Consider the following 27,159-nt stretch of genomic DNA (forward strand, 5'->3'; position numbering starts at 1 on the left):
ACATGCAGTCAGAGCCGGCCTTAGCCGTTTGGGGGCCCTTTTGGGGGCCTTGCAAGCAAAACATTTTAGCGGCCCCCCTCTTCCAAATAATTTCAAACCTACCCAAATAATTTCAAACCTACCTGCTGTAATTATTGACAGATGAGAGAAAAAATGTTTTAGGGTTAATTTCCTGCAATTCAACACATTTTGCCATGGGGCGTAGAGAACATTTAGCAATTTTAAAGCAATTTTGCTGCAATTCTACAAATTTTTCCATGGGGAGAAGTGAAGATTTTGCAACTTTATAACTAATTTAATGCAGTTCTATTCATTTTGCAGTTTTTTATATGATATCTGAGTGACAGTAACTAACAAAATCAATGGGGTCCCCTGGCCGGGAATTCGAACATGATTACTACAAGTTTAGATATGTGGCTAAACTAACTTACCAATCAAAAACGTATTTGCTGACATGGGCTTATTGAGTGACTGTCAGTGACTGACATAACAAAAAAAAAAACTGCTGATTCACAATCAAATCTCGATTGTACTATGTATTTTTGGAGGGGAGGTGATTGATCCACGGTCCCCAAATACAGAACTAGCCCTACACATGCAGATATTTTTTGTTGTTGTACTTTTACCCCTTTTTCCTCCCCAATTGGTAGTTACAGCGTTGTCCCATCGCTGCAACTCCCCTACGGACTCGGGAGAGAGCCATGCGTCCTCCAAAACACAACCCTGCCAAGCTGCACTGCTTGCTTAACCCAGAAGCCAGCCGCAGCAATGTGTCAGCTTGCAGGTGCCTGGCCCACCACAAGGAGTCACTAGAGTGCAATGGGACAAGGAAATCCCGGCAGGCCAAACCCTCCCCTAACCCGGACAACACTGGGCCAATTCTGCGCCGCCTCATGGGTCTCCCGGTCACAGCCTGCTGTGACACAGCCTGGGATCGAACCCGGGTCTGTAGTGACGCCTCAAGCAGTGATTTAGACCGCTGCACCACTCGGGAGGCCCCTACACATGCAGATCTGAGCATATTAAAAAATGCTTCAAACTATAACATCTGGACCCTTTCCCTTGAGCTGTGAGGAAAGAATATCACAATTTCAGTTGAAAGGGAAGGCGGTATCAGTAAAGGGTCATGTGCAGCCCTATTATTTTTCTTCTCCATATTACGTGATTCCGCTTTAAACTTTTAAAATGCAGTATCATAACATCAGAATACATTTGCTGGTTGTTGTGCAGACATACGTACCTGGCCTGGTCAAAGTACTCTTTGTTCTGGTTCCTGTAGAACACAGAGAAGCGCAGCATCCTCCCTGCAATGACCTCAGCCTTCTCCAGCAGTTGGGTTAGATGCACCGTGGAATAATCTGGAAACAGGGGTTCGGATTAGCCATTAGACAAATATAAGAGAGAATATAGCATGTCCATCAAATAAAGGCAGAAGGTTTTAGGGATATGCCTAAAAAAATCTAAATTTCAAAAAGCTTTGTTTCCCTGCCCCTCGCCTCACCGGCGGTGGTGAACTCTATGATCTCGCTCCACTCTGACACAGCGTAGTCTCCGTCAGTCTGTTTGGAAGCTGTCTGGACGGCCACAGTGTACTCTGTACGCGGGCTGAGGAACCAGTGACCCCTCACTGTCATCGGCAGAGGAACTGCCTTCGCCACCAGCTTAGTGGGAACATCCTGGACAGGGACACAGACAGAGAGTGTGTAACGTACACAAAGCTTACATCTCTACAAACAAAACACAAACTCTGCATAAACACATTATTCACTGTTCAGCTGCACAAGCAACATATCATATGTGGCGGGTTCAATCCCAGGCTCCCGAGTGGCACAGTGGTCTAAGGCACTGCATCTCAGTGTTAGAAGCATCACTACAGACCCTGGTTCAATTCCAGGCTGTATCATGATCCGGCCGTGATTGTGCGGTGCACAATTGGACCAGCTGGGTTTGGCCATCATTGTAAATAAGAACTGACTTGCCTAGTAAAATAAATATATACATATATATGATTTTGTACATTTGCCCACTGACAAAGACATGATCAGTCTATAATTTTAATGGTAGGTTTATTTGAACAGTGAGAGACAGAATAACAACAACAAAATCCAGAAAAACGCATGTCAAAAATGTTATAAATTGATTTGCATTTTAATGAGGGAAATAAGTATTTGACCCCTCTGCAAAACATGACTTAGTACTTGGTGGCAAAACCCTTGTTGGCAATCACAGAGGTCAGACGTTTCTTGTAGTTGGCCACCAGGTTTGCACACATCTCAGGAGGGATGGAATACCCATCCACGACCCATTTTCAATGCCCTGGCTGAGGGAAGGAGGTTCTCACCCAAGATTTGACAGTACATGGCCCCGTCCATCGTCCCTTTGATGCGGTGAGAACCTCCTGCCATCTATGACCTCTATAACAGGCGGTGTCAGAGGAAGGCCCTAAAAATTGTCAAAGACTCCAGCCACCCTAGTCATAGACTGTTCTCTCTGCTACCACACGGCAAGCGGTACCGGAGTGCCAAGTCTAGGTCCAAAAGACTTCTCAACAGCTTCTACTCCCAAGCCATAAGACTCCTGAACAGCTAATCATGGCTACCCAGACTATTTGCACTGCCCCCCCCACCCCCACCCCCACCCCATCTTTTTACTTTAACTCTACCCACATTTTACTTTTACTTTAACTCTACCCACATGTACATATTACCTCAACTACCTCAACTAGCCGGTGCCCCCGCACATTGACTCTGCACCGGTACCCCCCTGTATATATAGCCTCCCTACTGTTATTTTATTTTACTTCTGCTCTTTTTTTCTCAACACTTTTTTGATGTTGTTTTATTTAACTTTTTTATAAAAAAAAAAATGCATTGTTGGTTAAGGGTTGTAAGTAAGCATTTCACTGTAATGTCTACACCTGTTGTATTCGGCGCAAGTGGCAAATAAAATTTGATTTGATTTGAAGTTGTCCTGTCCCCATAGCAGAAAAACACCCCCAAAGCATAATGTTTCCACCTCCATGTTTGACGGTGGGGATGGTGTTCTTGGGGTCATAGGCAGCATTCCTCCTCCTCCAAACACGGCGAGTTGAGTTGATGCCAAAGAGCTCGATTTTGGTCTCATCTGACCACAACACTTTCACCCAGTTCTCCTCTGAATCATTCAGATGTTAATTGGCAAACTTCAGAAGGGCCTGTATATGTGCTTTCTTGAGCAGGGGACCTTGCGGGCGCTGCAGGATTTCAGTCCTTCACGGCGTAGTGTGTTACCAATTGTTTTCTTGGTGACTATGGTCCCAGCTGCCTTGAGATCATTGACAAGGTCCTCCTGTGTAGTTCTGGGCTGATTCCTCACCGTTCTCATGATCATTGCAACTCCACGAGGTGAGATCTTGCATGGAGCCCCAGGCAGAGGGAGATTGACAGTTCTTTTGTGTTTCTTCCATTTGCGAATAATCGCACCAACTGTTGTCACCTTCTCACCAAGCTGCTTGGCGATGGTCTTGTAGCCCATTCCAATCTTGTCCCTGACATCCTTGGAGAGCTCTTTGGTCTTGGCCATGGTGGAGAGTTTGGAATCTGATTGATTGATTGCTTTTGTGGACAGGTCTTTTATACAGGTAACAAACTGAGATTAGGAGCACTCCCTTTAAGAGTGTGCTCCTAATCTCAGCTCATTACCTGTATAAAAGACACCTGGGAGCCAGAAATCTTTCTGATTGAGAGGGGGTCAAATACTTATTTCCCTCATTAAAATGCAAATCAATTTATAACATTTTTGACATGCGTTTTTCTGGATTTTTTTGTTGTAATTCTGTCTCTCACTGTTCAAATAAACCTACCATTAAAATTATAGACTGATCATTTCTTTGTCAGTGGGCAAACGTACAAAATCAGCAGGGGATCAAATACTTTTTTCCCTCACTGTAGGTTAATTAAGTGACATCAGCGCTTTCACGTAACGTCACCATTCCAATGTCATTTGTCATGTCTACTACCTTCTGTTTCTTACACAACTGACACCAAAGGCAGTAGGGGCCTACTTATTATTGATATATATTAATGCAACCAAAACAGAAACTCAGCATAAACACACTTCTCAGTGTTAAGCTGCACAAACGACACAGTGCCTTCGGAAAGTATTCAGACCCCTTGATATTTTCCACATTTTGTTACGCTACAGCCTTATTTTTAAAATGGATTAAATAGAACAAAAAACTCAGCAATCTACACACAATACCCCATAATGACGAAGCAAAAACAGCTTTGTAGAAACTTTGGCCAATTTATTAAAAAGAAAAAACTGAAATACCTTATTTACAGAAATATTCAGCGCATTTGCTATGAGACTCGAAATTGAGCTCAGGTGCATCCTGTTTCCACTGATCATCCTTGAGGTGTTTCTACACCTTGATTGGAGTCCACCTGTGGTAAATTCAATTGATTGGACATGATTTGGAAAGGCAAACACCTGTCTATATAAGGTCCCACAGGTGACAGTGCATGTCAGAGCAAAAACCAAGCCATGAGGTCGAAGGAATGTCCGTAGAGCTCAGGGACAGGATTGTGTCGAGGCACAGATCTCGGGAAGGGTACCAAAACATGTCTGCAGCATTGAAGGTCCCCAAGAATACAGTGGCCTCCATCATTCTTAAATGGAAGATGTTTGGAACCACCAAGACTCTTCCTAGAGCTGGCGGCCCGGCCAAACTGAGCAATCGGGAGAGAAGGGCCTTGGTCAGGGAGGTGACCAAGAACCTGGTGGTCACTCTGACAGAGCTCTAGAGTTCCTCTGTGGAGATGGAAGAACCTTCCAGAAGGACAACCATCTCTGCAGCATTCCACCAATCAGGCCTTTATGGTAGAGTGGCCAGACGGAAGCCACTCCTCAGTAAAAGCACATGACAGCCCGCTTGGAGTTTGCCAAAAGGCACCTAAAGCCTCTGAGACCATGAGAAACAAGATTCTCTGGTCTGATGAAACCAAGATTGAACTCTTTGGCCTGAATGCCAAGCGTCACGTCTGGAGGAAACCTGGCACCATCCCTACGGTGAAGCATGGTGGTGGCAGCATCATGCTGTGGGGATGTTTTTCAGCGGCAGGGACTGGGAGACTAGTCAGGATCGAGGCAAAGATGAACGGAGTATAGTACAGAGAGATCCTTGATGAAAACCTGCTCCAGAGCGCTCAGGAACTCAGACTGGGGCAAAGGTTCACCTTCCAGCAGGACAACGACCCTAAGCACACAGCCAAGACAACGCAGGAGTGGCTTTGGGACAAGTCTCTGAATGTCCTTGAGTGGCCCAGCCAGAGCCCAGACTTGAACCCGATCGAACATCTCTGGAGAGACCTGATAATAGCTGTGCAGCAACGCTCCCCATCCAACCTGACAGAGCTTGAGAGGATCTGCAAAGAGGAATGGGAGAAACTCCCCAAATACAGGTGTGCCAAGCTTGTAGCGTCTTACAGCATCGAGTCTTCTTGGGTATTCGCTGCCAAAGGTGCTTCAACAAAGTACTGAGTAAAGGGTCTGAATACTTATGTAAATATGATATTTCAGTTTTATTTTTTTTATACATTTGCAAAAAACCTTTGTCATTATGGGGGTATTGTGTGTAGATTTATGAGGGGAAAAAGCCATTTAATCAATTTTAGAATAAGGCTGTAATGTAACAAAATGGGGAAAAAGTCAAGAGGTCTGAATACTTTCTGAAGGCACTGTATAGACTGTAGCATTCCCTTATCCCCATGTCCTCAAAATGTATTCACTTTATACTATGGAGCCTAGTACTATACTTCCTATCTCCTCCATCTATGCTTTAGCAGGACATTGATTGGGCCCGCACACCCTGCAGTATTACACCAGCCCCTGTGTAGCGACAACAGTAGTACATTAATGCACAACATCGTCCCTGCGTGCTGTAATGAAAATAACTGCATGCGGTCTATATTCACACAGAGAATGAGAAGAAAAACACTTCCTTTGTGGGGGCTTTCATGGTCACTACACCCAGAATGTGAATGTGAGCTGGGAGACTGATGAAATGGGTCTGTAAGATCTTACATTAGCTCCATTAGATTAACGGCTGAAACAGCAGCCATCTTGTGCAATTAGTCTCTGCTAGCATTATGTGATATCGTTACTGCTCAGAGCTAAGTCTGCTAGTAGAGTACACAAGGTTACCTGGCGTTAGAGAGTGTGTGGGAGTGTCAGTTCTGAGCACTGGTAAAAGCTTACACCTGATACACTTCTTGTTTGGAGTAGAAAGGTTACGATGTGGGTAAATACTGGTTGGTGTTCTAGCTCTAACTAAATGACTTGCCTCATTATGTAGAAATAATTTTATAGACAACTTCCCGCTCTAGTTTTTCCTAGCCACTGTGCTTCTGCCTCTGCATTGCTCGCTTTTTGGTGTTTTAGGCTGTGTATCTAAAGCACTTTGTGACAAATGCTGATGTGAAAAGGTCTTTATATAATAAATGTGATTGATTGATTGTATTATAGAATTAGGAAATATCTGTGAGCTATTCCTTTGAAATAGCCTAGTTGTTGTTGTTGTGTGTGTGATAGGTTACCTTGTGTTTGAACTTGTTGGAGTTCTTGTTCTCTTTCTTATTGAGGTCAATGAAGTAGTGAGTGATGCGCTCCTTGACACGGGGCTCCATGTCCCAGCAAATCTTGAAAGAGTCACATGTGATGTTGCTGATTTTGATGTTCTGAGGGACAGGAAGCTCCTCCATCTCTACGATGCTGCTGTCCTGGGATTTATTACCTGTGGCACAGGGACAAAAGGAGTGGTTAGGCTTTAATGCTTTCACATTTTTTTAAACTACTGACGTTTCTTTTTTTGAGACAGCAAATATATCAGATATGGCTGGCCCTACAGTCCCCTACACTACAGGGTGCACTTCCATCACTCAGCTGCCTCTGTGCTCTGTGGAGCACTTACCATAATGCAGGGAGCTCCACCGTGTATCTGTTGTCATGGCAATGCTGCAATCCCTTCAGATTACAAGCACATACAGTATTAAATATTTCAAACGCTGGTGATTATCGTGACGCAACCCAACACAGATGGATCTCTTAATAAAGACTTCATTTTTCTTTCATGGGGGAAATGTTTATTTAGTCACACAAAGAAAAGGTAAGTAGGAGATGCTCTGATAAGCCTTTCAGTCAGGGTCTGTCAGACCATGTTCCTCATGTTCTAGTCCAGCGCTCTCCTATTTTGAACACGTGTACGTGGCAAGATTTGGACATATTCATCATTTCCTAATTAAATGCATTGTCAGACACCTTTTGGTGCTATGTTTATATGTTCATGGAAATGTAATAACACAAATATTTATATATTTCTTAATTCCATTCTTTTACTTTTTAGATTAGTGTGTATTGTTAGATATTACTGCACTGTTGGAGCTAGGAACACAAGCATTTCGCTACTCCCGCAATAACATATGCTAAATACTATATGTGTATGTGACCAATAAAACTTGATTTGATTTGCATGCGCACACTCTCCCTCTCTCTCACACACACACACACACACACACACACACAAAGACCCACAGAAATACAAATAGCCCTATACTCCAAAACAAGTGAGTGAATAAGAGCTTTGTAACATGGCCATGAGCATAGAATCCACTACACACACAAAATAAACTCTTGGCATGGCAACAATATGTTTTCTGTGCAAGCTCTAAATACAAGAACTAGATGCAAGAATGTGGAATTCCGGGGTAATGCACAGGACACAATAAACAATGGGAAAAGCTGCAGACCATGGAACGCCTATCTCTGACCATGAGCTCTGAGGCTGGGTGATAATTGAGTAATTCCACAAATTGGGTCAGGTTTTTCTCCCTATACACACAAACCATGGGTGAAACAGTTTCACCATTCATATGGAATATTTACAATCATGTAAAATGTATCATTCATACTGAGGTTATTGAACTAGGCATGCAAAAATGTATTTTTGTCAAGGGCCATCTTTCAACACAGGTCATCTGCACTGTGCTAAACAAACTTCTGCCAAGCCAGGTGAAGAGTAGATATTTTCCTGAAAAGTAGCATATTACAATAAAACTTAGACACACTACTAGAACAACATACTCTCTGACAAATGAAAGCAGGGGAGTTTAACTCACAATGACCCTTGTAGAAACAATTGTCTATTTTTCCTGTAGGCCCCACCTACTTTTGTCCTAAAGAGTGTTTAGCTGATTAACAGGAACAGTAATCTTGACCTCACAGAGAGGTCTCCTTTCCTTAGTGCCTAAGATGCTCACTGAAAGAATGTACAGTAGTACCAAACAAAACGAATGAACCTATTATTATTATTTATTATAAACCTGCCCCCAGGTAGAGCAACGTAGCGACAGGTTGTAGCTGTAGCAAAGTGGGCGGCAGGTAGCCTAGCGGTTAGAGCGTTGGGCCAGTAACCGAAAAGTCGCTGGTTTGAATACTTGAGCCAACAAGGTGAAAATCTGTCGATGTGCCCTTCAGCTTAACCCTAATTTGCTCCAGGGGTGCTGTACTACTATTGCTGACCCTGTAAAACAACACATTTCACTGCACCTATCCGGTGTATGTGACAATAAAAAATGTTTTTGTATATTTGTTTTTGTATCATCGTCGGTTAGCACTGGAGTAGATAGAGTGTATCTTAATGTATAGAAAATGCTTACAATTGAAGTCTTAATTAGGCTAATTATCCAACTGGTCCTATTGTTATTTCTCTGTGCTTTAAGAAATGTGTTTGTATATGACCATTCATTGTGTATCCCTCAAAAAGTGTAGGGGAGCAGCCTATAGGTAGGCTACAGTACATTTTCTGAAAGCACTCATGATCTTAGTCATTAGATAGATCAGGCATCTGTAACGCAGCTGATGAAACAGGCCAACATAGAGCAATCAGTCAGGCTGCAGTGACAGAGAAGAGTGAAGAATCAGTAGCAGCAAGGCTGATGTCAGCAGCCTCTCCCAAGAGGCACTAGCTGACCTGTAAGAAAAGATAGGTTTAGAAGCTATCGTACGCAGGATATTGTTAAGAGCCATAAACAGAGAGAGTTTAGCCATTTTGTCTTCAACTAAAGAACATTATGATGCTCTTATGACAAGTGGGTCCACGGAAAGTCCACCGAATATGCATGCCTAGCATGATAGAATGCAGCCACACCTCTGCCTTGAATTGACTTTTTACTCTAGTCTTTGACTTTTGACTGACTTATTTGCAGCAGCATACTGACATGAAATTAATAAAATCTATATATGATATTAAACCGCCCGCCTTCATAACATTGACTGTGAACACTGCGTTGAAAGAATGAGGTGCTGGCCAACAGCAAAGCACAAAGTAAAACCCCAAACATATTTTGGATGGCTGTTTGAGCACCCCCTTGGACATCCCCCATCCAACACAGTCCAGAGTGCCAGAACACTGACTTAGCTCTTCAGCTGTTTACACTAATGCCACCTCGTTAACCAGCAAATAGAGGCATTACACTGACACAGGCATCACTAGTGCAGACAATGTTTGCCCACATAACAGCATTACACACTGCTTTAGTTATAGCGATCTAATCACACAGAATTAGGCCTAGGTCTAGTATGAATAAACTGTGATACTGTAGGTGTGCTAAATTACTAAAAATATGTAGAAAGGGACAATTATGTCTAAGGGACATACACAGCTCGCAAAAATATTATGCCTTTGTTTCCAAAGAGGCTGATACCAGTAGGTAGGCAGGTACTTGCTTAGGCATATTAGATTATTTTACACCTGCTAGACTAAATGGGCTACCAACTGTGTAGTCAACTATGAAATGATGTAGGGTATTTCCTTCTGAAAAATAATAGGCCTAAATGCATGATCCTTTTCATGTGATCTTCACAGTCTGTGGAGCTTCTTTACTTTGTCTGGCCTTCTCCTCTGAGAAAGAGAGAGAAATGGGAGCAGGAGGAAAGATGGTCAGGTGGTGATGGGGATTAAAGGGCTGCTCTTCCTCACACAGAGGTCTGACAGACAGACAGGCAGACATTGTTTGAATCGGTTTGAAATCAGCAGCAGCACTGGCTCCTTCTGCCTTCTCCCCTAGACCAAGACTCACTACACCAGGGATCATCAACTATATTCAGCCGCGGCCTAATTTCTTCTTGAGTGGATGGTCAGGGGGCCGGAACATAATAACAAATAATTTGTAGACTGCAAATTGACCGCAAGAAGCCCAAACAGATATGTTTGACTAAAACATAATCATTTCAAACCTTGCTTACATTTGTATACGATCACAACGTGTCTCTATAATGCGCGGGAATACTTGGGAACAGATTTCTTAAATTCAAATCACTTGGAGCTGGTTTCCTGATGTTTTTTACAGTCTTTTATGTCCAACAATGTAAATTCCACACAAAAAAACTGCACTACACTGCACAGTACACCAGAACATCATTCATTATAAACAGCCTCTAGAAACACAACTGAGCCTATGGATTAGGCAGCCTACACAGAATCATCACTGCCACTGAAGACCAGGGTATAGCCAGGCCCAGTCAAGGTGAGACAAGACCAATGAAAATGTAGAGCTAGCTACAGGCGGCCCAAACCCTAACATTTTTCTTAACCTTAACCTCAGTCTCCTAACCTGCTACGTTACATCTCCTAACCTGCTGGTAAATTCTCCTAACCTGCTACGGAAAATAGTCCTCCACGCTATGTCATTTAACATTAGCAACAAAAAGTAATCTCATCTTGTGATCTCATCACTACCTGTTGCGGGCTTCTTTCTTCATGCACGTGCGATGACTTTTGCTACCTACAGTACCTGCTGCTCCAGTCCGGACATGTAAGGAAACAGGTAAAAAAATACAAAAAAGCTTCCCAGCAGCATTTACACAAAACTATCTATCTAGTGGGCAATGTCTCACTAATTAACTATAAACTTTAATCGTTTCACCTCCAGATTAATGTACACATTTACCTAACAAGCTCGGGCCTGTTAGCTAGCTAGCCATGTGCTATCGAAGCACTTGCACAGTTGCATATCTGCATAGCTACTTGAATTAGCTAGTTGAATTCAAAGTAGCAAATGCTCTATGTCCGTTAATCAGAAGTGCAGTAACTTACCCCGCAGCTAGTAAGCATGTGGCACAATCATGTTCAGAGCAAAAAACTTTGGCCTGCAATAACGTTGATCCAGATACCTAAGGAAGTGCACATTATTTCTAATAATCAAATCAAGCTTTACTTATATAGCACATTTCAGACATGAATACAACGCAATGCACTTCACAGGATAAAACATAAATAAAAAACAATGAAAATACATACAGAAATATTTACTACACAACAAACATAAGAGGATAAAAAACAAAAGAATAACAATTAAAACTGAAAGACTAAAAAGCACCCTAAGGAAAAGCAAAGCTAAAAAGATGTGTTTTAAGATCTCCTTTAAATATGTCCACAGTTTTGGCCCCCCTCAAGTTCTCTGGCAGGCAATTTGAGGCTGGGGGTATAGTAACTAAAGGCTGTCTTTCCATGCCTCTTGATCCTAGGCTTTGGGATAGTTAAAAGGCCAGTGCCATTGGACCTGAGGGACCTACTGGGTACATAACTCAAAGGCATGTCTGATATGTATTGGGGAACACAATCGTGGATTGATTTAAAAACCAATAGGAGAATCTTAAAATTAATTATAAAACTCACAGGCAGCTAGTGCAGAGACTTTAAAACCGGTGTAATGTGTGCTCTCCGTTTGGTCTTGGTCAGTACCCATGCTGCAGCATTCTGTGTGTTTTGCAGTTGACCAATGGCTTTCTTGGGTAGACCAGACAGGAGACCATTACAGTAGTAATACAAGCATGGATGAGTCTCTCTGTATCAGCCTGAGAGAGAAATGGCCTCACCTTGGTAATGTTCCTCAGGTGATATAAAGCTATTTTGGTCACATTCCTAATGTTGAGTTCAAAATCTAAAATGACACCTAGGTTTTTTACCTGTGCTTTATCTTTATTGCCTGTGAATTAAAATCTGCGGCCATATTCTCTCTCTGTGCTTTGGCTCCAATAATAAGTATCTCGGTCTTGTCTTGATTTAGCTGGAGGAAGTTGTGAGCCATCCAAGTGTTTAACTCACTAATACAGTATAATAATTTATCTGTGGAGCTAAAATCCTCTGATGACACAGAAATGTAAAGTTGTGTATCATCTGCGTAGCAGTAGAAATCAATACGTGCTTTCTGATAATGGTGCCAAGGGTTTACATATATATATGAACAAAAATCTAACCTTGTGGAACGCCACATGATATCTATTTTCTTTGAGTTATGTTCACCAAGGGTGACAAACAACTATCTTAAATATGTCCTAAACCAATTTAGAACTGGACGGAGGCCAACCCACCTCTCCAGTCTGTCCAGAAGGACATCATGGTCAACAGTGTCGAATGTAGCACTTAAATCCAGAGAGCTGTTTGGCATCTGTGTTGGCTCTAAGATCATTTAACACTTTAAGTAAGGCTGTCTCTGTGCTGTGGTGGGAACAAAAACCAGATTGGAATTTTTCAAAAATACAGTCGGCACTTAAAAAATCTTTTAGCTGTTTGAAAACCAATTTCTCCAGAATTTTGCTTAAGAATGGAAGGTTGGAGATTGGCCGAAAATTGCGAAGAGCTGAAGAATCTACACTGAACACAAATATAAACGCAACATGCAACAATTTGAAAGATTTTACTGAGTTAAAATTCATATAAGGAAATCAGTCAAATTAAATAAATAAATTAGGCCCTATGCAAATGATGGTCACAGATACCTTAAAAAAAAATAGGATCAGAAACCCAGTCAGTATCTGGTGTGACCACCATTTGCCTCATGCAGCACGACACATCTCCTTCACATAGAGTTGATCAAGCTGTTGATTGTGGCCTGTGGAATGTTGCCCCACTCCTCTTCAATGGTTGTGCGAAGTTGCTGGATATTGGCGGGAACTGGAACACGCTGTCATACACGTCGATCAAAAGCATCGCAAACATGCTCAATGGGTGACATGTCTGGTGAGTATGTAGGCCGTGGAAGAACTGGGACATTTTCAGCTTCCAGGAATTGTGTACAGATCCTTGCGACATGGGGCTGTGCATTATCATGCTGAAAGATGAGGTGATGGCAGCGGATGAATGGCACGACAATGGGCCTCAAGATCTCGTTACGGTATCTCTGTGCATTCAAATTGCCATCGATAAAATGTAATTGTGTTCGTTGTCTGTAGCTTATGCCTGCCCTACCATAACCCCAACGCCACCATGGGGCACTCTGTTCACAATGTTGACATCAGCAAACCGCTCGCCCACACGACACCATACTGCCCAGTACAGTTGAAACCGGGATTCATCTGTGAAGAGAACACTTCTCCAGCGTGCCAGTGGCCGTCGAAGGTGAGCATTTGCCCACTGAAGTCGGTTACGACGCCAAACTGCAGTCAGGTCAAGACCCTGGTGAGGACGACAAGCACACAGACGAGCTTCCCTTAGACGGTTTCTGACAGTTTGTGCAGAAATTATTCGGTTGTGCAAACCCACAGTTTCACCAGCTGTGCGGGTGGCTGGTCTCAGACGATCCCACAGGTGAAGGAGCCGGATGTGGAGGTCCTGGGCTGGCATGGTTACACTTGGTCTGCGGTTGTGAGGCCGGTTGGACGTAGTGCCAAATTCTCGAAAACGCCATAGACAAATGAACATTCAATTCTCTGGCAACAGCTGTGGTGGACATTCCTGCAGTCAGCATGCCAATTGCACGCTCCCGCAAAACTTGAGAGATCTGTGGAAATGTGTGCCACACCTGTCAGGTGGATGGATTATCTTGGCATAGCAGAAATACTCACTAACAGGGATGTAAACAAATGTGTGCACAAAATTTTAGAGAAATAATACATTTCCAGGAACTCTTATTTCAGCTTATGAAACATGGGACCAACACTTTACATGTTGCGTTCATATTTTAGAAAATGGATTACCCTCGCTTCAGCAAAATATATTTTACCTTTATCCTCCCTGAACGCTTGAAAAAAAAAAAGGTGAACATCCCCTATATCTACTGTCTGCTGTTTACGCTCACTTCTTGGACAGACCAGAACCTTAGAGATGCAGTTTTAGAAACTGTTCTTTAGAAACTGTTCTTCGTCTTATAAGCAGGAATTTTGATAGGTCATAGGGCCAGAAGGTTGTGGGTTCCCAGACCACCGTGGAAAAGAGTAGGGGTGGAAAGACCTCCTTCAAAGTAAAAGCAATGCATCATCATTTTTACAGGTCCGAGGAAAAAATAGCCTTTTATAAACATTTCATGCAATTCAACATCATTATACATATTAGCAGAATATTTTTTAATACCACACAAATTACTGAAATTACAGGCTAAGAATGGACAGAGAGATAGGCCTGTGTTCATCTTTTCATATTTCTCCAATGCCAAATCAGTGTTTCTTGTTTGCAACTAAACTGTCCCTGTTTGCAAATAACAAAATCTGAGGCGTCATTAGGAATCTGAGCATGGTACTTTCAAAAGTTAGACCTACCTTTTCACCCCAGACCTACCGGTAGGCCTACCGACACAGAAAAATGTAAGCTGGCTACTCTTCTTCCGTGGTTTAACCCAACAAGGGAAGGTCACAAGTGTTTCCCTAAACAACAAACTCTCACAGTCTCATGTCAGAATTAGACGTTCATCCAAACGTCAAATTTCGAAGTGTTTAAGGTTAAGTTTAGGCATTAACTCTGAATTTTTAAGTCCCTAAACGCTGTCTGGGTTTCAACATCTTCTATTGTACAGAAAGTGAACATCTTAATCAATAGATATTGAAAGTATTAGATTACTTCCAAAGCAAAGTCAATTGTTTATCTCCTCAGCTATAGAAGGTTGTGGTTCAGCCATTATTTTATAGCTTGTTTTTTAAAATATATATCTTATGCTAACAAGGGGTAGGCCTGTGCTTTTTGGCATTTTCTTTAATAAAAGGTATGCCTATGGCATACCCTCTCATACCCCCTCAATTTGAGTCTTAACTTAACAGCCCTTCACTGAGATGAAGGTAGGACATTTAAAGAGTGCATGGTGGGTGGAGGAATTGACCGACAAATCTATGGCTATAGCAGCATACAGCCTGTCAAACAGAAATAGGTTCAACACAAAGCCCTCTTGTTGTTAGTAAAGTCCATTGCAGTGCGTAATGCAGCCTAGTTGTATTTACACCATCCCAGCAGCTATCTTAGAAATATCACTTTGCTCTATGCTTCCAAACAAACATGCACTTCGTAGCCTATAGCCTATAGATCATTTGATTGAGATCACACTCAATAGCCTATAGGCGCACTTGATATTACGCGCCCAGCAGAGAAGTGCATTTGGAAAAAGTATTCAGACCCCTTGACTTTTTCCACTTTGTTACGTTACAGCCTTATTCTAAAACTGATTAAATTGTTTTTTCCCCCTCATCAAGCTACACATAATACCCCATAATGACAAAGCAAAACCAGATTTTTAGACATTTTGCAAAAAAAAAGAAAACTGAAATATCACATTTACATAAGTATTCAGACCCTTTACTCAGTACTTTGTTGAAGCACCTTTGGCAGCGATTACAGCCTCGAGTCTTCTTGGGTATGACGCTACAAGCTTGGCACACCTGTATTTGGGGAGTTTCTCCCATTCTTCTCTGCAGATCCTCTTAAGCTCTGTCAGGTTGGATGAGGAGCGTTGCTGCACAGCTATTTTCAGGTCTCTCCAGAGATGTTCGATAGGGTTCAAGTCCGGGCTCTGGCTGGGCCACTCAAGGACATTCAGAGACTTGTCCCGAAGCCACTCCTGCGTTGTCCTGGCTGTGTGGTTAGGGTTGTTGTCCTGTTGGAAGGTGAATCTTCGCCCCAGTCTGAGGTCCTGAGCGCTCTGGAGCAGGTTTTCATCGCTGTACTTTGCTCCGTTCATCTTTCCCTCGATCATGACTAGTCTCCCAGTCCCTGCAGCTGAAAAACCTCCCCACAGCATGATGCTGCCACCACCATGCTTCACCATAGGGATGGTGCAAGGTTTCCTTCAGACGTGACGCTTGGCATTCAGGCCAAAGAGTTCAATCTTGGTTTCATCATGGTCTGAATCCTATAGGTGCCTTTTGGCAAACCCCAAGCAGGTTGTCATGTGCCTTTTACTGAGGAGTGGCTTCCGTCTGGCCACTCTACCTTAAAGGCCTGATTGATGGAGTGCTGCAGAGATGGTTGTCCTTCTGGAAGGTTCTCCCATCTCCACAGAGGAACTCTGGAGCTCTGTCTGAGTGACCATCGGTTTTTGGTCACCTCCCTGACCAAGGCCCTTCTCCCCCGATTGCTCAGTTTGGCCGGGCGGCCAGCTCTAGGAAGAGTCTTGCTGGTACCAAACTTCTTCCATTTAAGAATGATGGAGGCCACTGTGTTAATGGGGACCTTCAATGCTGCAGACATTTTTTTGTACCCTTCCCCGGATCTGTGCCTCGACACAATGCTGTCTCGGAGCTCTACGGACAATTCCTTCGACCTCATGGCTTGATTTTTGCTCTGGCATGCACTGTCAACTGTGGGACCTTGTATAGACAGGTGTGTGCCTTTCCAAAATCATATCCAATCAATTGAATGTACCACAGGTGGTCTCCAATCAAGTTGTAGAAACATCTCAAGCATGATCAATGGAAACAGGATGCACCTGAGCTCAATTTCGAGTCTCATAGCATATGGTCTGAATACTTATGTAAATAAGGTATTTCAGTTTTTTATTTTTAATACATTTGCAAAAAAATCTAACAACCTGTTTTCGCTTTGTCATTATGGGGTATTGTGTGTAGATTGGTGCGAAAAATATTTTAATCAATTTTAGAATAAGGCTGTAACGTAGCAAAATGTGGAAAAAGGGAAGTAGTCTGAATACTTTCCGAATGCACTGTTGTTCAAATTCTAGACATTGGATTAAAACCAGGCTACTGCATCCATAAGGTGACCATTTGGACTGAATACATTTTGTAGGTGGAACAGTTTTTATTAAATTCACAATTTACCGTTCACGTGCACATTTTTGCCTAATAAAAACCAAAGATGTGCTGCCTTTTTATTGCATTTATGACAATGCTAACATATTTTCAGCCGAATCTCAGAGTTCTAAAACCGGGTGCAATTCGGTTGCTGCTAGCTAGTAAAAGGCTAGCAGCTGTAGCTGGCTCGCTAACACCAGTTGGATGAGAAGCAAAGGGAAGGTAGCTAGCTAGCTAGGTATATTTAGCTATGGAAAGTTTTTCATACGGCTGAAATCATCTGTGTAAACTGCTGACCTGTACACTTGCGTGTAATCAGAGCACAAATAAGTTAGCTAACGTCATTGGCAGCTATTATAGCCAGTTAGATACACCAAACTTTGGGGACACTGCCACTCTGCTAATTTATAATGCATGCACACACCAGAACAGATGTGTCGCTGTTAGAAGATCCAGAGCAAATTCTAGCCCTTACCTTATGCATTAATCCTCTGTCAATGCAATTTTCTTCTTGTCATTATAATCCAAATTTGCCCTGACTGATCAACACAGTGTCAAATTACCTTTCAATGTGTTCTCGAAAACCTGAAGTCGCCGTCCACAAGTAAAAAGTAGCAGGGTTGCGGGTTGCACACGCGACCTGTGCGCAGTCAGAAGAAAGCAACATGTTCGCTAACTTGGTTAGATATGTGATAAAATGAAACTTTTTTCAACACATCAACTGTTTTAGACTATTTATTTTTTTACCAAGCAAGAGAAATAAACATTCAATCAGTACTGAGTGAATGAACCAAAACATTTTGGAATGAACACGTGCTGTCATCACCAAGCTGTCCATTTAAATAGTGTAAAGTTGACGTATCTATAACAGGGTTAGTAGCGTAATGGTTAGCGTCACTGCCCTGGGATTTGAAAGATATTTTGACCATTCTCTTTTGTGTATAGTAATTGACACCCAATCCCTTTCCGGACACACACACACACCGGCGCACGCACGGTGTTTGCTTATTTTTATGTATTATGTGTCTCTTAAAATAACCTTTGGGTTCATTAGGCATCGTTGAGTGGCAAGGAACAGCGAGTGTGACATGTACTAGTAGTAGTGCGCGCGTCTTGCTACTACGGAGGAGAGAACGGTGGAGAGACCAGCTCTCAAACTCTCAAGAAAGATGACGTTGCCCTCATTCATCAGATGCACGCCATCCCTACCGTACAAATGCATGCGATAAATTGCACAGGTTGTAAACGTTTCTCCTTTTCAGGCGCAACTTTCTGTCATTTGAGAAGCTAAGACATTTGTCAAGCTGGCCCATGTGGAGCTGACAAATGACTTTTGCTTATTCATATGCACACAGTACATTGCACACTATCAGTAGCACTTATGTATGTTCTGTTCCAAATCTGTGAGTACTCCCATCTGTTTTCATATTTATACTGCCGTTTATAAATTTGGGAATGTGTGCTTTTTTACTGGAGTTGAACAGCTGTTTACAGCATTATTAAAAACATTGGTACCTAAAGGATTTAGAGCACCTATCCAATGCCAGATTTATACAAATGTATTCTTAAAAGTGTTTTGTACTTGTTTAATGACTTTGTATTTTACAGGTGTTTCTCAGCAGTTTGTTATTTGTAACAGTGTTTGTATCAGGAGTTACCTAAATTGCTATTGACGAGCTAAAGGGTTATGCAGTTTTTTTTTGTTCAAGCCCAGGGCTACCACACCTGATTCTACTGCTCAGCTGTTCATCAATAACTCAGCTGTTCATCAATAACTCAGCTGTTCATCAATACCTTATATAGTAGAATCAGATATGGTAGAACTGGGGTTGAACAAGAAAGCCTGCATAACCCTGTAGCTCTTCAAGAGCAATTGTGGCCATCGCTGAATTGTATGTACAAAGTTTAATGATGAATGTACGTTGATCAAAAATGAGGAGCCTCCAATTGATAAAACAGGACCATGTTTGCAAAACAAGTGTTTCTGAGCTTATGTCAATATTACACAGGTAAGCTAACGGTTACAGAAATCAAGAATGCAGACAGGCTCTATAGACCTCTATATCTATATGAGTGGCTGTGTCGAACACAACACCTCCTGTTGTTATGTTGGGTATCTACTGACTAAAATGACATGTATTGTTAAAATAAAGGTTTAAGGAAATACAGGCAGACTCCACCTTACTACAAGACAAAACAGCTCAGTCAATGAAGCCTGATGGTGTTGTAAGTATAAAAGCAAATCTTGCTTTCATATAATAAAAAAAAGCTTGAAAAGGTAGTGGAATGGGGTGATGCCTTAATGTGGGGTGGGAAGAATGCACTACATTAACTTGTATGCGGTACAAACCATATTATTGTGGGAGCACCTCCTCTAAGTGTATTAGGCTGTTTGAGAAGGTTTGAATCCTAAGCAACCTGCCTACACATTGTTTGAAGTACAATAGACCAACATACTGTAGCTACTGTAGTAGGTCAAAGCTGTGAGCTGGAAAACCTTGGTAGAGCATGGGTGAAGTAGACATTGTGGTGCTCCTGAATTTCCTTTCTTTGTCGGCTTCAGACCAATGGCTACTTCTCACTTAAAACAGTTTTTGGTTTTTAAAATAGGCCTATAACATACGTTTTGTGTAAGTTTGTGATCAGCAGTATGCTCTGTCTATCACTCTGTCTATCGGTCTATACATCAGGTAGAGACATCTCATCTAATTTCTATCTTCCTGTGTCTCTCTCTCTCTGTCTTATCAGGGGCAGTATGTATTTCCTGTCGCCTCCTCATGCCACCGGCCCAGAGCCACACTACAGTTGGATATCCAAGACCCTGTCTGCCTCCTGCTGTGGATCATCAGGCTCATGAAGAGAGTGTGGGAGATCAACTGGTGAGAGCATATCTGTCAATAAATAGGTAATGACTGACAGCACACATGCAGTCATTTCCCTTGATTCATTTCCTGTCTTGACATGTTGCTTAGCATCTGATTTCTTTTTTATTTCAGGTATTCTTCATGGATAGTAATAAAAACATGGTGAGGTCAGCAGAACCAAGGGATGGGTGCACCTGCCTGTTCTCACTTGTTTTGAGTCAGTCAGGACTGCTTTTCAGAGTATTGTAGGTCTTCTCCCAAGATAACCTAGTGTGATGACGATCCTTGCCTGAGGCCTAGAATGTGTTGGCTCCCATAACTAACACCAAGCAGTGGTCACAGACGATTCAAGTTCAAGGCCTGTTCCATTAGACAGGCTTCGAGGTAATTGGAGTCAATATGCCCATTAGGTAATGGAGGCCGTGAGGTCCAGCCCTGACTGCCAGACTTATGGTAAGCTCACATGGTGAGCATAATGAGGGTAAACATTAGGTAATTCAAAATACATTTACCAATGCAACATAACACATAGACAGAGCTCATCAGAGCTCATCAAACCCAAAAGAAAGGAAGCAGTGGAAAACAGAATTATGCCTGGCTGGGAGACAGGGAGCCCATGGAAGGACATACTGTTTACATAATTTGCATTCCTGAAATGGCATGCAATATATTGCAATTTAACTTCAGAGGATTAGAAATTAGTCTTGCCATACTGCAGGCTCTAAGCCAGCTGTCTGGTGTGTGAAGACACTGAGCTCACAGTTATGTAACTAGCAGATTGCAAGCTTATTCACACAATCACACAGGTGCAGCGGGGTGTTTATCCCTTTGCCACATTTTGAAATAGAAACATTGGCATGATACAGGTCTGACTTAAATCTGCATTGCCGTTTTTATGCAGTTGCTTTCCTAATAAAATGTGTGTGCTCTGTAAATAAGATTGTATTTTGTAAATAAATATGGTACATAAACCTTGGTATAGCAGGTTTCATTCAATGGTTGAATTCATGGCTCACAATCTCATCATTTACGAGCTACAGTAGGTACAGGGAAGGCCAAGAATCGCAGTTTGCTGCAAATGTGTCCTTTACCTTAACCTTGTCAAATGAAACTAATCAAGTATTACCCTTTAATTTGAGCACTATGGTGAAGTTAAACAAAATCAATATCAACCTAGTTAACAGTGTCTTGTGACTTGGGTGAGGAGTTTTCCTGAGTGTCGACATGACCCATAGGCTATGAATACAAAGTCGAAGCATTTGGAAATCCGAATGCAGTTGGAAATCTGTAGGTGCTGCCTGGGACCATTTATTTTTGGTCCATTCTCAATCTAAAAGACTCCAACGCAACACTACAAACACCAAGTAGGATTCAGGGCAGGCCTTTCAAAATCCCAGCTTTTTCCTTATACACTGGCAAGAGAGCACAAGCTGAGAGTGAAAGACGTTGCCAGAGCAATAACATCCTACTAGTAGCGAAACACAAAGCTCTGTTCATACAGCTCCATACAGTTACTGTGTGTTACGCATTACTCCAATCAAATCACAGGGTAATTGAGCAACAAAGAAAACAATAACATTGAAACAAAAATAAAAGGACTAAATAAAAACGTGTATATCACAAAAGAAGTTTAGCTCTAAATATAACCAGCTGTTCTAGCAAATTAATTAAATCCAAAATGCCTTTTGGGGAAGGATGATAAGAGCGTTCATTCTTAACTTGTCAAAAAATAGGTTAGTCATTGTGTTACATTAGCATAGAATTTGCTAATGACACCAGAGTGAAAGGTAATTAGGCCTATGTTAAATCCCTCAACAGAATACTTTGGCTTAGAAATCAACCCTTTATGGAACTTTTTACATAGCATTGTTGATATACATCATTTATAGTTTTGATCAAGAATACCCTTTTACCTAAATAACCATTTCGATTTCAACAACATTCTGTTCACAGGAAAGGGTTAAATCTGCAGAGAGCTCAAAGAACTGTGTCTGGTCTGGATGAGGTGGACAGCAGCAGTGTAACTGACATGGATTACTCTTCCTGCCAGACACACTCATGGGTCAACTGCCCACACAAAATATGGGCTCTCTGAGTTGTCAGAGAGCCAGGACAATGACTCAAATCACATCTTCGATATGATTTGCTTACACCACTGGTATGGTATCGAGAGTATGACTGCACAGGGTCTCTCTTGATCTCTCCATTTCCCCATAATGTTCCTGGAGTTATCTCTTAAAAGGTTTCTCCATGATGTTCACTGGCTTTTAGGGGATTTGAGTCTAAGCCTCTCTTGTTTGGTGTTGTGTTAGTACATTGTAGAGAAATAAATGGCTTCAGGCCTGAGCTAAAGTTTGGTAATATTGGGCTCTTGGGGAGGGGCTAAACTGTTACTGTTCATTTAGTTGGTGCTACTGCAAGACAGATGGTAGGCTCAATTCACACACCCGGCCTGTGTCTGACAATGAGGCTGGCTGTGATGGTGTCACAGCTGGAATGGGGGGATGGCAGTTGGGAGGTCTCTCAGAGAACAGACAAAGTACTTGGTTACATTAATGTCACCCATCTAACATGGACCAACCAGTACCCTTCTCTGAACCTTAGACACTGTCACTAGCTGGCTAACACTCGGTACTCTACCCTGCACCTTAGGGACTGCTGCCATATGTAAATAGAGTCATTGAACACTAGCCACTTTAATAATGTTTACATACTGTTTTACCCACTTTATATGTATATACTGTATTATAGTCATGGCTCCATAACCCCTGCTGTACAGACCTTTTCTATTCACATACTGTTCTCAGATCCTCAAAAAGTTATACAGCTGCACCATCGAGAGCATCTTGACTGGTTGCTTCACTGCCTGGTATGGCAACTGCTCGGCCTCCAACTGCAAGGCACTACAGAGGGTAGTGCGTACGGCCCAGTACATCACTGGGGCCAAGCTTCCTGCCATCCAGGACCTCTATACTAGGCGGTGTCAGACGAAGGCCCTAAAAATTGTCAAAGACTTCAGCCACCGTAGTCATAGACTGTTCTCTCTGCTACCGCACGGCAAGCGGTACCGGAGCGCCAGGTCTAGGTCCAAAAGGCTTTTTAACAGCTTCTACCCCCAGGCCATAAGACTCCTGAATAGCTAATGAAATGGCTACCCGGACTATTTGCATTGCCCCCCCCACCCCCTCTTTTACGCTGCTGCCACTCTCTGTTAATTATCTATACATAGTCACTTTAACTCTACCTACACGTACATATTACCTCAATTACCTCGACTAACCTGTGCCCCCGCACATTGACTCTGTACCAGTAAGGTATACACCTGTTGTATACGGCGCATGTGACAAATACCATTTGATTTGATTTGATTTACTGCCCATTCTGTCTATACACACCATTCACATACATACAGTATACTGTATATTTCTATTCTGGACTCTGGTCCGGAAGCTAATTTCCTGCAATTCTATCAATTTTGCCATGGGGTTTTGTACTGTCTATTTAAATACCGTATTCTCAACAAAGTTAATTATAATATTTCTACTACTGTACATTGTACTTCAGTTACACTGTTTATACACACCGCATATTTATTTATATACTGGATTTTTGACATACACTACCGGTCAAAAGTTTTAGAACACCTACTCATTCAAGGGTTTTTCTTTATTTGGACTATTTTCTACATTTTAGATTCTTCAAATAGCCACCCTTTGCCTTGATGACAGCTTTGCACACTCTTGGCATTCTCTCAACCAGCTTCACCTGGAATGCTTTTCCAACAGTCTTGAAGGAGTTCCCGCATATGCTGAGCACCTGTTGGCTGCTTTTCCTTCACTCTGCAGTCCGACTCATCCCAAACCATCTCAATTTGGTTGAGGTCGGATGATTGTGGAGGCCAGGTCACTCTCTTTCTTGGTAAAATAGCCCTTACATAGCCTGGAGGTGTGTTGGGTCATTGTCCTGTTGAAAAACAAATGATAGTCCCACTAAGCCCAAACCAGATGGGATGCAGTATCGCTGCAGAATGCTGTGGTAGCCATACTGGTTAAGTGTGCCTTAAATTCTAAATAAATCACAGACAATGTCACCAACAAAGCACTCCCACATTATAACACCTCCTCCTCCATGCTTTACGGTGGGAAATACACACTGCGTCTTACAAAGACACGGCGGTTGGAACCAAAAATCTCAAATTTGGACTCCAGACCAAAGGACACATTTCCACCGGTCTAATGTCCATTGCTCGTGTTTCTTGGCCCAAGCAAGTCTCTTCTTCTTATTGGTGTTCTTTAGTATTGTTTTCTTTTGCAGCAATTCGACCATGAAGGCCTGATTCACACAGTCTCCTCTGAACAGTTGATGTTGAGATGTGTCTGTTACTTGAACTCTGTGAAGCATTTATTTGGGCTGCAATTTCTGAGGCTGGTAACTCTAATGAACTTATCCTCTGCAGCAGAGGTAACTCTGGGTCTTCCTTTCCTGTGGTGGTCCTCATGAGAGCCAGTTTCATCATAGTGCTTGATGGTTTTTGCGACTGCACTTGAAGAAACGTTCAAAGTTCTTGAAATGTTCCATATTGACTGACCTTCATGTCTTAAAGTAATGATGGACTGTCATTTCTCTTTGCTTATTTGAGCTGTTCTTGCCATAATATGGACTTGGTATTTTACCAAATAGGGCTATCGTCTGTATACAACCCCAGTTGTCACAACACAACGCATTAAGAAGGAAAGAAATTCCACAAATTCACTTTTAACAAGGCACACCTGTTAATTGAAATGCATTCCAACTTCCTCATGATGCTGGTTGAGAGAATGCAAAGAGTGTGCAAAGCTGTCATCAAGGCAAAGAGTGGCTATTTGAAGAATCTCAAATATAAAATATATTTTGATTTGTTTAACACTTTTTTGGTTACTACATTATTCCATATGTGTTATTTCATAGTTTTGATGTCTTCACTATTATTCTACAATGTAGAAAATAGTCCAAATACAGAAAAACCCTTGAATGTGTAGGCGTTCTAAAGCTTTTGACCGGTAATGTAGCTCAATCTAATATACACTTAGTATACAAAACATTAAGAACACCTGCTCATTCAATGACATAGACTGACCAGGTGGATCCAGGTGAAAGCTATGATCCCTTATTGATGTCACTTGTTAAATCCACTTAAATCAGTGTAGATGAAGGGGAGGAGACAGACTAAAGAAGGATTTTTAAGCCTTGAGAAATTTGAGACATGGATTGAGTATGTGTGCCATTCAGAGGGTGAATTTAACCTTCCCAAGTTCTCTCACGTCACCCCGCTCCTCCGCACACTCCACTGGCTTCCAGTTGAAGCTCGCATCTGTTACAAGACCATGGTGCTTGCCTATGGAGCTGTGAGGGGATCGGCACCTCTGTACCTTCAGGCTCTGATCAGTCCCTACATCCAAACGAGGGCATTGCGTTCATCCACCTCTGGCCTGCTGGCTCCCCTTCCTCTGCGGAAGCATAGTTCCCGCTCAGCCCAGTCAAAACTGTTCGCTGCTCTGGCACCCCAATGGTAGAACAAGCTCCCTCACGACGCCAGGACAGCGGAGTCACTCACCACCTTCCGGAGACATTTGAAACCCCACCTCTTTAAGGAATAGGATAAAGTAATCCTTCTACCCCCCCCCCCCCCCCCCTAAAAAAAAAAAAAAAAAAGATATTGTAAAGTGGTTATCCCACTGGCTATAGGGTGAATGCACCTATTTGTAAGTCGCTCTGGATAAGAGCGTCTGCTAAATGACGTAAATGTAAATGTAATAGGCAGTGTCGACCCGTCATTTTGAGCCCCACATTTTTTGCACAAAACAAAACCTGTCTTCTATGTTATTTTGGCATTAATATGTGTCACATATCAGTTTGCAAACAATTTAAAATAAATAAATAAATCATTGAGTTAATAAAGCCTCCATACAAACATGGTCTCTTTTTTCTTTCTTGAGTAAGGAAGCTCCAAAATGCAGGTGTTTCAGCCTAGCTCAGTGCTTTCTGTGGTGGGGCAGCCAGCGGAAAATACGGAGTGTAGGGGTTGGTAATGTTCTCTAGTTGCGCCGTGATTGGCTTAGTGTTCTGTCACTCATGAGGACACTACATCACTGACAAATCTAAGGGTATAGCTCTAAAATTCAAGCCCCTTGGGTGCTGCCATATAGTTACTTTAGAAGTGCCCATCCAAGAAGGCTCAAGGTCACAGATAAAATGACGTCAAATCACGATATATCTACAGTAGCTTTGATTGGACTGATCATGTCAACATCATATTTTCAAAATCTTAGCTAGCAGTCATCATCATGAATCAAGTCGACACTCTACTGGCAAATCCTTTTTAATCGTTGGCATATGAAGAGAAATAATGAAGAGAAATTATAGATAAAACGTATCAGTGCTCATCGGCCATTGGACATAAACATTACACAACAAGTTGGAAATCGCAAATTCAACAATGAGTGGTTTGGAAGGAATCAGTGGCTAACTGCAAGCATTGCAAAGCAATCACTAGCCTGTTATTCAGTGGAGTGGGTGTGTGGTCCCAATTATTGGTTTAAGGTTCTCTTTCCAATCTTAAAATGATAAACATTCAACATTGGCTATCTCCGACTGGGAAAATAAGTTTTGAACGGTCATCCAACTCGGAATTGTAAGTTGGGAACTCGGGCCTCTTTCTAGAGCTACGACCTGAAGATCACTGACGTCATCATGATTCGACCTTTTTCCAAGTTCCCAGTTGTCTTAAAAGCACCATAAATCCAGAGAATGCCAGACTTTGAATTTGCCCACAAATGACCGCCGCGCCACCTTCCTGTTCAAGTGAGCAAAGCACAACAAGGTGAGTCCAAAAATGTATTGTATGCTGCTGCATAAATGAGGTAATATGCCAGGGAGATATGTATTCTGTAGCTAAGAAAGTAATACTAAGTGTATGTTGTGTAGTAAGCTGTTAGTAGCCCATGTGCCTCACCCTAATAATTTGGTATATTTTCCCCTCTTAATTTCGCCTACTGATCTGATTTGGTGGTGCACATGTAGCCTGTAACCTGTTTTAGAGAAATGTAATCATCAAATATTGTAAGAGCTTTCATTGTCTGCTTATATGCCCCCTTTATTTATCCTACGGTTCTGACTTGGTGTACAGGGAGAACACCGTAAGAACGGCACATGTTCTGAATTCTGTCGCTGTGCATTTCAAAAGTGCTGAACAAATAGTTTTTTTTGTTTT

General features: G+C 42.2%; 1 protein-coding gene across 1 annotated transcript in view; it reads right to left on the minus strand.

Annotated features, from left to right (window-relative positions):
- LOC311132617 (phytanoyl-CoA hydroxylase-interacting protein-like) overlaps positions 1-27,159 on the minus strand; it is a gene marked incomplete at its 5' end in the record, with an annotated part of 37,693 nt that overhangs the window by 4,636 nt on the left and 5,898 nt on the right. The window contains 3 exons of the mRNA XM_084165863.1: positions 1,241-1,358; positions 1,502-1,676; positions 6,576-6,772. Of these exons, the coding sequence (XP_084021989.1) occupies positions 1,241-1,358; positions 1,502-1,676; positions 6,576-6,772 (490 nt within the window). The remainder of the gene's footprint in view (positions 1-1,240; positions 1,359-1,501; positions 1,677-6,575; positions 6,773-27,159) is intronic.

This window comes from Coregonus lavaretus, assembly GCF_964263955.1.
Source record: "Coregonus lavaretus genome assembly, chromosome: 1".
Taxonomy (NCBI): Eukaryota; Metazoa; Chordata; class Actinopteri; order Salmoniformes; family Salmonidae; genus Coregonus; species Coregonus lavaretus.